This window comes from Lampetra planeri, chromosome 14 (genome assembly GCF_965212315.1).
Source record: "Lampetra planeri chromosome 14, kcLamPlan1.2.h2, whole genome shotgun sequence".
Lineage (NCBI taxonomy): Eukaryota > Metazoa > Chordata > Hyperoartia > Petromyzontiformes > Petromyzontidae > Lampetra > Lampetra planeri.
The window spans coordinates 9803695-9816085 of NC_136120.1; the positions used below are offsets into that span (position 1 = coordinate 9803695).

The 12391-nt window shown below is 50.6% G+C and overlaps 1 protein-coding gene across 2 annotated transcripts in view; it reads right to left on the reverse strand.

The window, feature by feature from the left end:
* The window catches only part of PKHD1L1 (PKHD1 like 1), a 144704-nt gene that overhangs the window by 16420 nt on the left and 115893 nt on the right, over positions 1–12391 (reverse strand). For both annotated transcript variants that reach the window (XM_078600544.1, XM_078600543.1), the window contains exons 66-71: positions 11439–11550; positions 9501–9617; positions 4922–5087; positions 3420–3655; positions 1994–2161; positions 544–701 (exon numbers count right to left, since the gene is read on the reverse strand). In XM_078600544.1, coding sequence (XP_078456670.1) covers positions 544–701; positions 1994–2161; positions 3420–3655; positions 4922–5087; positions 9501–9617; positions 11439–11550 — 957 coding nt within the window. The remainder of the gene's footprint in view (positions 1–543; positions 702–1993; positions 2162–3419; positions 3656–4921; positions 5088–9500; positions 9618–11438; positions 11551–12391) is intronic.

Below are 12391 nucleotides of genomic sequence, written 5' to 3' on the forward strand. Positions count from 1 at the left end.
TGAATCCCTGCACAGTCACGAAAGCTTTAAATCAAAATGTAATTTTCAACTGCTGAGTGAACAGAGGAGGTGCAGACGAACGAACGTGCCCCATCGTTTCAGCTGCCGCACAGGGAGGTAGAATCGAACTGGTGGCCTCGAGATGGCAAGTCCCGTGCGTGAACCGTTCTACCACCGTGGCAAGCACACCCCTTGCATCGCGGCATTCCACTTTAAATAGAAGTCATTGGGCCGCATTGGCCTTTCTTTGATTATTCATTATGATGCTTGTATAACCAGGAAAGCCTCGCTGAGTCTCAAGACTTTGTCAGGAGGGTCCCGCCAAGTTGTTGCTCAGTGTAATCCTCACCAAGCAATTTTCAGGTTCTGCAGGAGATTTAGGATGCGTCACCGATGCCCCAAGTACAAACGGAACTACAACCAAAGCTAACCGTAACGGCAATACGTTCACGTTGCGGCAATGGCTTTGACAATGAACCCGCGCCGAGAAAATCTCAAAAGCTTCCGAATAGCGGACGCCGCGGGCGGGAGGACTGCGCTCACCGTCGCGGGCTCCGCGTTGAGCATCATGAGGCGCAGGTGCTGGGGGCTGGTGCTCGTGAAGTGCAGGCTGTACGACGTGTTGGCGGCCACCACTCCGTGGAACAGGGAGACGCGGCGCTGGCACGTGTACCCCGTGCACCAGCCATGGTCCTGTGGGCCTGAGTACCGTGTCGGAGACAACAACAACCACCATCAACGGCCTATTTCAACCGGGGCTATGCAACATACGACTTTTGGGCCCCCTCCTTTCTCCCGACTCACTTATACCAAAATAGCTACGGATGTTTTTAACCCTGTGTGCAATAATATGTAGGCTATAACTATATATATTATACTCTTTGGTTCTTTCGGTAGGGTCACGTAGGTAGAAAAAATAATAGATCACGACGTTTCGATCGCAACACAAGCAATCGTCATCAGGTGGGACAACCACAGCAAGAAACAACTGCTGAAGTAGGCGAGAGATCTGCCGTGGCACGAGGTTATATAGGCCTCGGCAGAAGGGGGGGGGGAGAGAAGAGGCGGGGGGGAGAGAGGGGGCGGGGCAGGAAGTGGACCCCGTGGCAGCACTTGGACAGATCTGAGAGATCGGCTGCAGGGGGGGAGAGAGAAGTGGGGGGGGGAGAGAGAAGTGAGGGGGGGGGAGAGAGAAGTGGAGCCCGCAGCAGTACCCGGATCACTGCAGTAAAGTGGACCACCGCGGCAGCACTGGAGCGACCGGCTGCCGGGGGGGAGAGAGAAGGGGGGGGGGAAGATGGACCTCCGTGTTCTGGGACTGGCGGGATCCGAGGTAATTTCCAAGTAGTTGTTTAGAAAATCTCCAGAAGCTTAACAGGGTTGAGCTTGGATGGTGCTTGGATTGGTGACCACCATGCACACAGGTTGTCATAGGGCTTGCCGAGCTCCATGGCGGGCATTGCTGGACTCCTACGCTCCCACGTCCACGCGGACTAATCTCCAGCATCGTGGTGAAGTACGGTCAAAATAAGCTTCACAGACCGCACGGGATGTGGGCAGGCCCTCATCCAGCAGAATCAGAATCAGGATATTTATTTATACTGGAGGAATCTGATGAGCTATAAAGCTCTTCTTCACAGATGTCCAGTAGGGGTGGGTAAGAACGTTACAACGACAAACAATAGAAAAACAACACGATAGGAGTGCAAAGTATAAAAAAGGTAAACAAATCATCCAAACACGTACAAATACAACTAAACCATCCCCATCCTACCAGGCAAAAGCCCACTTGAGGTATTAACTTATTTTTTAGAAGCGTTCTGGCCACAAATGAGAGCTCAACAAAATGGCTGATCACGTGGACGTCAACAGCAGCGGGGCCGACTCAATGGCTGTGCAGGCGCATGTGGACCCACAGAGATGAAATTCCCAGGCAGGGTGGAACAGGCCGTGCAATTCACGGGTCATGGCGAGCGTGCGGGCGGGCGGGCACCGTTGATGAGGTCGACGTAGCCGTTGGCGAGCAGCGCCACGGGGGAGAGGCGACGCGTCTCCGTGTCGGGGTCCAGGCTCTCGATGACGAGCATCTCGTACTGCAGGCCCGAGCAGCGCCACGCCTGCCACGCGGCCTCCAGCACGCAGGTCGCGTCGCGCACCACGCCTGCGCGCCCCCGCATCACAAACGTACACGCACACTCGACTGGTAATGCGCGCGTCACGTTTGCAGTGATGACACAAGGCTTTAGACATGTACGATTCCACGTTGTGGTATAGAGTCACGTTGCGGTAAACGGTCACATGGGAGGCGCAGTAAGAGAAGGGGGATTGTGAGGTGCTTGGTGTGCGGAGTCGGGGTTGTGCGTCATTCCCTGTGATGGAGTGAGAGGTAACAGGGTGTCTCATCCAAGTCATAGAGACAGGTCAACTGCCATGATGCTGAAATATCTGATGAATTCTAGATTTGAAGCTTTCGTGACTGCAAGGATTCATAATCTTAGGTTATTTCGGTAAAGTAATAATAATAAAATAATAATAATAAATGAAAATAACTAAATTCAATCATTGCGTTTCAGAAGCAACACAAGCCCCCGTCATCTGATGAAATAAAGTAGGACCTGCGAATCATCACAGCATGAATATGTACGGAGAGGCAGAAAACTGTTCTGTTCTCCTAAAAGTCGAACTGGTTGATACGTCGCGGTTACATTTGGCAGAGTGATGCAGACGTTCCTATATCAACGTAAGTAGTAAAAATCGAGCGTCTCTCTGCTCGAATGAGCACGAAGCAGAGCTCATTCCCACTTGTGGAGCTGAGCCAGAGTTGTTAATTCCAAATGTCTACGGCAGGTCCAGTTCCATTAAAAGACAACCACCACTCACTCTACATTTCGCAAAAGCTTCGCTGCTTGTTTTGATCGCTGCTCGGGGGGCGACCGGGTCCACAAATGACACGAACGGGCCCAGCGGACGCTGCGCCCCAGTCGGTGTCGCTCTAAAGTTACAACCTTTCTACGATAACATTACCCCCCCCGCCCCCCCCCCCCCCCCCCCCACATGGCAGCGCCTCCTGCAGACCAGAGGTCGCAACCGGACCGGGTACCCGATACCCGTACCCTACCCGATACCCGGCTACCCGTACCCGGCCAGGTACGGGTACGGGTACCCGTTTGCGACCCTGGTGCAGCCGGGTACGGGTACGGGTAGGCCGTGAGTCACTGGTGAGTAACCGTTTGTCACTCATTTCAGGTAGGGTATGGGTACGGGTAGGGAACGGGTACCCATTTGCGACCCTGGTGCGGCCGGGTACGGGTACGGGTAAGGAATCAAAACCCGTTTGCGACCTCTGCTGCAGACTCCCGACCGCCACCAGGCCCTGAACAGATTGCCCCCCCTCGCCGTCGCTGCTGGCGACCGCGTACCCTTGTTGGGCGCGATGCTGGCGACTGGGATGCGGGAGCCGTCGGCTCTGGTGAGCAGCGTGCGAGGGATGCGATCGTCCCCCAGGCCGTGGCGGGGGTCTCCGTCCCACTCGTACTCGGATTGCGGCACCACGGCGCCGGCGGGGCCTCCCAGCAGCGAGCCGTCGAGGTCCCGCAGCAGGGCCTTCTTCTTGGCGTCGCAGTCCATGTCCACGCAATCGGACGGGTTCACCTTGCTGCTCACCGCACGCCCAGCACGTCGCAACGTCACTCGCACCTCGCGCACGCCACCGTCAGCAGCGTTCATGCCTCACACCTTTTCAGCACCATTGCTCTAATCGTCATCATCATCATCATCAAGTGAACTCAACAAATCAACATCAATTTACCCTTCTTCTTGGTTCTTTCGGTAAAGTCACGTAGAAGGAAAATAATGAAATGATAAAAATAAAACATAATAAAATACAATTCTCATGACGTTTCGGCCACAACGCAAGCAGCCGTCCTCAGGTGAAGAACAGGTCTGTCGGAAAGACAGCGTCCATTCAGACAGTGTCCATTCAGACGCTGTCTTTCCGACAGACCTGTTCTTCACCTGGGGACGGCTGCTTGTGTTGTGGCCGAAACGTCGTGAGAATTGTATTTTATTATGTTTTATTTTAATTATTTTATTATTTCCCTTCTACGTGACTTTACCGTAAGAACCAAGAAGATGAATCCCTGCAGTCACGAAAGCTTTAAATCGAAAAATCTATTTACTCATAACAAAACAACTACGACACATACAACTCGGGGAACCAATCGCTCTGCGATGGTTTACATACAAATACGGTCAGGACTTGTGGTTTTTATCCTCGTACATTGTAGTTCTTGTATTTGACACAAGCGCAATGATCATCCTTAGTTCATTTAGATGTGTCTGCAGCTTAATGTTATTCTCGTTTTCGAAAGTAATTTGTCATAGTCAACGTTTGTTTCAAAAATGTATTTAATTTAATGTTAACGTTTGTTTCCCTTTGGTTGTCTTTGCTGTCCCATTTGGTTGATTTGGCTCTGATTTGTATCGGCTTCAATGCACCATGGTGGCGAAATGTTATCAGGAGGTCGTGGGTTCGATCCCGACCCTGACGCCTGCTGTATATTTGGAGTTTGCGTGTCACTTTCCCCGTGGTTGCGTGGATTTTTCTCTGGGTCCTCCGATTTTTCCCTCCACATTTAGAAACATGTGTTTAGAGTATTTGACTGCTATGAATTTCCACATGATAAGCCACTATCATTTGTGGCCAGGTCGCTTCTGAAAAAGAGCTATATATCTCTATATAAAAGAAAAATTCGTTTTAGTTTATTTTTGTTGTAATTCATTATTGTCATCGTGTCGACCCAGCTCACCCTGGCAAATCACTCGTCCTGATCTATCAATATTCCGACCTGGTCGAACTTAAAACAAAGCGGGAGGCATACGACGCGTGGGGAGAGGGGCGCATAGCACGTTCGCCGCTCACTTCAGGTCGGGCCTGTGGATGAAGATACGCGCACTGGCGGGAGCGTCGAACCAACGGAGGCGTCGCGTGTGGACCGGGTGCTGGAGGTCCTCGTTGAGCGGATTGGTCATGAAGGCCACGCTCCTCTTGCCGGAGCATGTCTCTCCGAAGCCCGCAAACACGACATCTGAACACACGGCACAAAACGTCAGCTATCTCCACTCACGGCGAGACAACTTTATCCTTTTTAGTGCGGTATTTGCTCTTGGGAGAATCGATTCACGCCCACGGTGATTGAAGAATTAAAACTAGAAAATAAAATCCAAAAATTATCCTGATTCAGCATCACGGTTCAAGGATGTCTGTTGCCCCGCTCGTTCTACTCACTGGCATCGCCGGTCACGTGTCTCGTTTGATCGTCGGTCACATGTCTCATTTGATCGAAATAGTCGCGTGGAAAGGCATGCGTTAAGGGATGACGAGTTGCACAAAACGACATTCTAAAGGTGCAGCATCGTCATCACCACCCACATGGTCGACACACTGCTCAATGAAGGTCTCCCAATCGCTCATGGTTCCCGTAATACCACAATCTATTCGTATGAACTGATCTCATTGCTCCATCCCCGCAAGAGTCCTCCTCTCAAATGCAGCTGGATGAAGTACGGGTAAGAAATCTCCGACACGGCGTGGGGAGGCATTCATCCAGCGATGGATTGGTAAAGGGCTGTAACTCAGGATTGTTGGACCACACCAGTGTTGTGAAACTCCCTTCCCGTGGGCATCGGGGGGGGGGGGGGTGTCACACCCTGGCTTGGAGAAGGCAGTAGAGCAAATGTGGACTCTGCCTGTCCCATCGGTATGAGACAGTGTTGCACCCTTTCACGGGTGGGTTTTCTGCCGGGTGCGCCGGTTTCCTCCCACATGTAAACGCTCACTAACTGGCCCGATAACACCTTCATATATATAGAGGACTGCAGAGCTTGGGGATTAATTTGGCAGCGGCGCTGCTGCTGTTTTCCCGCTCATCTGTGGTACCTCATCCTGCCTCTGAGCCGTCCTCTCTCTCTTTTTTGTTTAGGAGAGCGAGCAGCGGATACCGTGTGGCGGTGGTGGCGGCGCGGCGTTAAAAGTTGAACTAATAATTATTATTATTACAACAACAACAAAATGGAAGAAGCGGGAGAGAAACATCGAGTTGAAATGGTGCCTAAAGGGGGGCCATGATATAATTAGACTCAATATTTGAAAGGAAAAATATAACTTCAAATCAGATAGCAGGGGGTTTGATTTTTCAGCAGTAATCAAGACTGTGGTTTCGTAAACATGTGACACAGATGGCAGGAAAGCAAACAAATCAAGATAGGAGGATCAATCGTTGAGGGTACAGGGATGGGCACAGCTGAAAGAAAAGCCAATAAAACACAAGGGAGCACAAGGCCAACACGTCCATAAATGGCAACGTGTTTTATAGATCGCAGAATATGACCCTCACAATGGCTTTCCTTTGACTTGAAGGTGAATGCTAAAGTAGATTAGCGCGGTTGACTGCGTACGGTGCGAAAGAAGTTCAACATACACACATTGACAGTAACATAACAGATAGTAGTTAAGTCTTGATTTGAAGCTTTCGTGACTGCAGGAATCCGTACTCTTTGGTTCTTTCGGTAAAGTCACGTAGGTAGAAAATAAAACAAATCAGTGGAACTGCTGGATTAGATTTGTTCAGCCTGAGGACGACCGCTTGTTTTGCGATCGAAACGTCGTGATTTATTTTATTTTATACCTACCAACCAAAGAGTATAGTAGTTAAAGTCGAGAAAGGTTTCTCTACAATAGCAAATAAACCGTGCTTGGACATCCAGAGAGGACACCAGCAGAGCGGAGTAAGGAAGACTGGCTAAGCCACGTGTGTGGCGTGTTGTGACGCAGTATACTGTCGTTTATTGTTGGCAATATTATTGCAACATGCAAACATTGATCAATCTATTATATAACCACTTCATTATTTCACCACATTTTTGTTATCGATGTGAAATAAAGACCGTCCCCAATGAACGAAGAAGAGGGGAGACGTCTTGGGAGTGACTGTAATAAGTATAACCCGTAAAAACAAAGTTTTTCACTATAAATCCTTTATATGCGTGGCGGCTAGAGTCCTCTCGTCCTCTGGCTTGAGATGGCTGCCACCTATGGGTCAGATGATTGTCTGCCAGTATTAAGCAATTGGTAATTAAATATTTAATTTGTTTTCCTTAAACAGTGTAAAATTTTTGAAAACATTTTTCGCGAACATTCATTGTCTCGCACAACGAGTCTGTGTGCAAAATGTCAGCTCGATTGGATCACGGGAAGTGGGTTAAAAAACGACCGAAAGATTTGCACGGTCGTAAGCAAGCAAGCAAGCACGCAAGCACGCAAGCAAGCAAGCAAGCGAACTTAATATAAAGAATTTAAAAAGGAATAGCAAGCGCCATTCCTTTTTCACATCTGTCAACTTTAAATTAGTTTAAGTAGCGATTTAGTGCTATTTTTGTGCGCTTCTCTGTTATTTATTTATGACGCGTGCACGAACATACCCACTCACGCGCCTTACAAAATAAATATATTATATTCACCCGCGATTCCGAATGTGAGGGACAAAGCGAACTCCCGCCCTCCAAAAAATAGAAGTCAAACTCTGCCTTGCTCAGCGTCTGAAATCCTCCGTGAATGCCTGTGCATCCACATAGAACGTGCAGGAGCAATGGTCACCCGCTCCCCGCAGATCATGAGAACTGCGTGAATGTACGTATTTATGTATGTGTGTTCAACTTCCTTCGCACAAATACATGGGACGTGGCGCATGAGTATCTTTGTAAAATATGAGAGCCAACAATTCACTCATTACATTTCAGTATACGTGGCCTACCAATAAATAAACAAACTGCCAGCCCAAGCAATTTTTACATCGGCTACGTAACGACCACGGTGTCACGTGACTTTTACCGTTTTGTAATCAGTGCTGGCATAGAAACGAGCACATCTGCTGTAACCAATAAACGGATTCACAACTATGTTTTCAGCAAAAAATGTTTTTTTTATGATTACCTCATCCCCAGACGCTCAAAAATTGGCAAATGTAAGAGTTGCATTACCCAAGCAATGTCTCATGGGAGCTACACGTACACATTGCTCGTTATGCACGTGTCACTTGCAAAACAGCAGCCGTCGGCCATGTGTGTTATGCTGGCGCAAAGCAACCCGCCGCTGTGTAACCCCCTGTAGATACGGAGACATGTGAATGGCTCCTTCACACTTATTATTAATCACGCACTAAACTTCCACTGTCAAAGTCCAGTTCGTCCGAGACCATCTCTCTCCCGGCCAAGCCGGCATCGCATCGCCCCTCACCCTTTGATGGTGGGCCCACAGGACCGCGCCACGTAGCCATTTCAGGCGTGGCCCGACCGGGTTACGTGGGTCACCCGGCCACCAGGCGCTTGCCGGCGAACACCACCCCCAGGCCTGGCTCCAGGGGGGTGTCCCGGTATAACTTGTCCGGCCAAGATTGTCTGATTTTTATCATTTAGAACCGTTCATAATGGGATTTTTTTTGGACCGTTATCTGTCTGGAACCTCCCCCCAGACCTCTTCGCCAAGGGAGACCCTACCAGGAATATAGGACTCCAGGCGACATAGCTCTGAGGGTTATTGGAACGCACAAACCCACACCGCCATGGTAAGGTTACGATCCTAAAATCCTTCAGGGTTACGGGGCTCGCTCTCCGTGATCGGGTGAGGAGGTCGGTAATCCGGGAGAGCCTCAGAGTCGAGCCGCTGCTCCTCTGGATCGAGAGGATTCAGTTGAGGTGGTTCGGGCACCTTGTAAGGATGCCCCCCGGTAGACTTCCCCTGGAATTCTATTGACCACGTCGCACTGGGCGAAGGCCCCGGGGCCGGCCCAGGAGACGCTGGCAGGACGATGTCACTCGGCTGGCCTGGGAACACGTGGGAATTCCCCAGGAAGAGCTAGAGTCTGTGTATAGTAGTGTATAGTGTAGTAGTGTATAGTAATGTATAGTATAGTAGTGTATAGTGTAGTAGTATATAGTAGTGTATAGTGTATAGTAGTGTATAGTAGTGTATAGTGTAGTAGTGTATAGTGTATAGTAGTGTAGTAGTGTATAGTAGTGTATAGTAATATAGTACTAGAGTCTGTCACTAGAGAAAGGGAGGTCTGGACCACCACTACCCAACACGCTGCCGCCGCGACCCTCACCAAAACAAGCGGATTGAGAAACGAACGAACACTTCACTTTGTCAGAGGGAGCCATGGCCTGTCTCCCTGAGACACCAGGGGTGTGAGTCCTTGGTTGCCCTGTGCCACATGCTGTGCTCCTTGCACTCGGGAGTTATTTCCAAGAATATATTTACATACCAGGACCGTAAACATGCTCTTTGTTAGCCTGACCCTTGCAAAATGCAGGTCAAAGTTCATTTCGCCGAATGCCCTGTGACTGATGCTGATACGGTGAACGCGGGGTTGGACGGGGTGATCGAGAGAGGCCCAATCGTGGAGCGATGCCGACGGCCGGCGAGTGCGGATAAGGCGCCTCACCTTCGACGAGCATCATGCCACTGATGGCGTTGTAGCTCATGATCCCGGCGTGGGGCTTCTCCGGAGCTTTGTTGTGGCCCGAGGCAAAGGTCGGCCAGCAGATGCCACTCCTCCCGCCTGTGGTGAGAACAACGCTTGTGAGCGATTCCTCTAGCACGGCGACCAGGTGGAATGTGCGGTGCAGGGTTTCATAATGAGTTGTCCAGGGGGCCTGAATACCATCTGCATGTATCACCTTCCTGTCTAACTTTGGGTGAGAATGTTCCCCCTTTGCCTCCGTCGCTGGCAGCGGTAAGGAGATGTGTCTCAGCCGTTCCGTCGTCTTTCTCATCGCAAGGTGAACGCAACAGCACAATGCAACGTGTATGCCGCATTGACGCGACTAGCAGATTATGTTATCTGTCAATCTTACTGGTATGTCACCTGGCTCTTATTGCACTCTTTTGGTGAAAGGTTACCCGTGACATCAGTGATAACGAAATTGTCTTGCACGTGACAGGAGTTTGTTGCCCACGACATGATGGAACGTGAGAACTCGAGATACAAGGATGATTCTCAATTGCAAAAATGACCTGGGGCAATAGCCTGCCAGTAGGGGGCGATGATTGCTGCTGTGTGTAATCCTAAATTAGTTATTTGCAGGGTAATTTTCGAATTTGGCAAATGTCTTCCGAATGACGTCAGGGGGATCGTTCATGTCCATCTTGAAAGGGACGGCCGCGTAGTGTCATCATCATGATGATTATTACAACCACAGTAATAACCAGGGTGGCCGTCATATTTGAACCGCGAACCTCTGCGTAAAGCAACGGCGAACGCGCCACCGCTAGACCCGGCCACCACCCCCAAGATCGAAGTCGGCAGCTTCATTGTTCATGGGTAGCTTGTTCTGTGCCTAAGGCACTCTCTTGGGAGTGGGCGGAGGAGGGATGGACCCAACCATGCACACTGCCCACTCTGCATGCAAGAGGCAGCCGCAGCCCAGGGGATGCGTTGGCGAGATGTTATCTCTCTCGCCCGGTATGCAAGAGGTCGTGGGTTCGATGCCGACCCTGACACCCATTGTATATTTGAAGTTTGCGTGTCTCTTTCCTCGTGGTGGCGTTGATTTTTATCCGGGTCCTCAGGTTTTTTCCCATCCATATTTAGAATGAACGTGCATTTATATTATTTGGCTGCTATAAATTTCCACATGATAGGTCACTTCGTTGAGCTATTGTTTGTGAGCAGGTCCCTTTTGAAAAAGAGCTGTAAAGCTCAGTGGGCTTTACCTGGTCAGTAAAATAGTTTCGTTAATGTTTAGCCTCGGCCTTCTCTTTAAAGGCGTAATGGCTAATCAGATATGTGTACGAGGGGCGTTATCGTAGGCGTTGCTCGTTTTGAGAATCTGTGGGCTTTTCTCACTCACCTTCATATTAATTCTGACAACCGAGGGGAAAAGGAGGAAAACACAGTCCCTGGCGATACAGTTATGAAGTGATCAGTGTGCGGTGTGTGTGGTGAGTAGTGTGTGTGGTGAGCAGTGTGTGGTGAGCAGCACGTGGTGAGCGCTGTGTGAGTGGTGAGCAGTGTGTAGTGAGTGGTGAGCGCTGTGTGAGTGGTGAGTGGTGAGCGGTAAGTGCCGTGTGAGTGGTGAGCAGTGTGTGGTGAGTGATGAGCGCTGTGTGAGTGGTGAGTGGTGAGCGGTGAGTGCCGTGTGAGTGGTGAGCAGTGCGTGGTGAGTAGTGAGCGCTGTGTGAGTGGTGAGTGGTGAGCGGTGAGTGCCGTGTGAGTGGTGAGCAGTGTGTGGTGAGTGATGAGCGCTGTGTGAGTGGTGAGTGGTGAGCGGTGAGTGCCGTGTGAGTGGTGAGCAGTGCGTGGTGAGTGGTGAGTGCTGTGTGAGTGGTGAGCAGTGCGTGGTGAGTGGTGAGTGCCGTGTGAGTGGTGAGCGATATTCACTGGTGGCAGGGCGGGGGCTCCGGTGCTCCATGGTCAACTGCACATTGGGGTCGGTGTTCGTGAGCTGATCCGAGCAGCTGAAGGACGGGCTGGTGCCCACCACTAGGGAATTCTAAAGGGGCACACGTGCAAAGACAAAGATCCCCCCCCCCATTAGGGCAAGTGCTGTTCACCTATGACAGCCGGCACGGCACAATAGGGGGTGGATGGCCAGGACCACGCCCGGTCGCCTTTGTTAACCCATGTTTTACACACCGCACCAAGTTCTCATTTGAGGTTGAATCGACCAAGGGGAGGCTCAGGGCCAGTTCAGATAATTGGCATTGATGTTGGCCGTGAGCACGAACCGAACTCGGCTCACAGGACAGACCCAGGAGCCATGAGTTGAACGACTGAGATGACTGGCAGATGCACCAGTTGTGCCCCCTACTGGACCAACTTGCAGGACTTTTTCCACCTGGAACTCCGCTCGTTCTTTTGAGCGTCGCTCCTCTGCCCTCCGTTGTTGCTAGGGTACGACCACCTCCAACTGCCCAGTAGCGTCCTTCACGGGCCTCCTCCATAGAGGCCGATTATGACACCGCTGGTACTAGCCATCGGCAAGTCCACTCAGCTCCACGTCCTCCCGTACCACATTAGTCCATCTCTTCTCCAGCCCATGTTATACCTGGTTAGCCCCCTCTCTCTGGCCAAACAGAAGCCGCTTGGCCATACGGCATGAGGGCTCCATGACCCAACCAACTTAGCCTTGCTTGCCGGAGGAGCGCACTGATGGGAATGTGTCCAGATCCCGACGCTGACAATTATATATTTGGAGTTTGCATGCCTCTCTCCCCGTGGTTGCGTAGATTTTTTTTCCAGGTCCTCCGGTTTTCCCCTACACATTTAATGACACGCGTTTAGAGTATTTGGCTGCTGTTATACATTTTCAACACTATGATTGGCCACTTCGT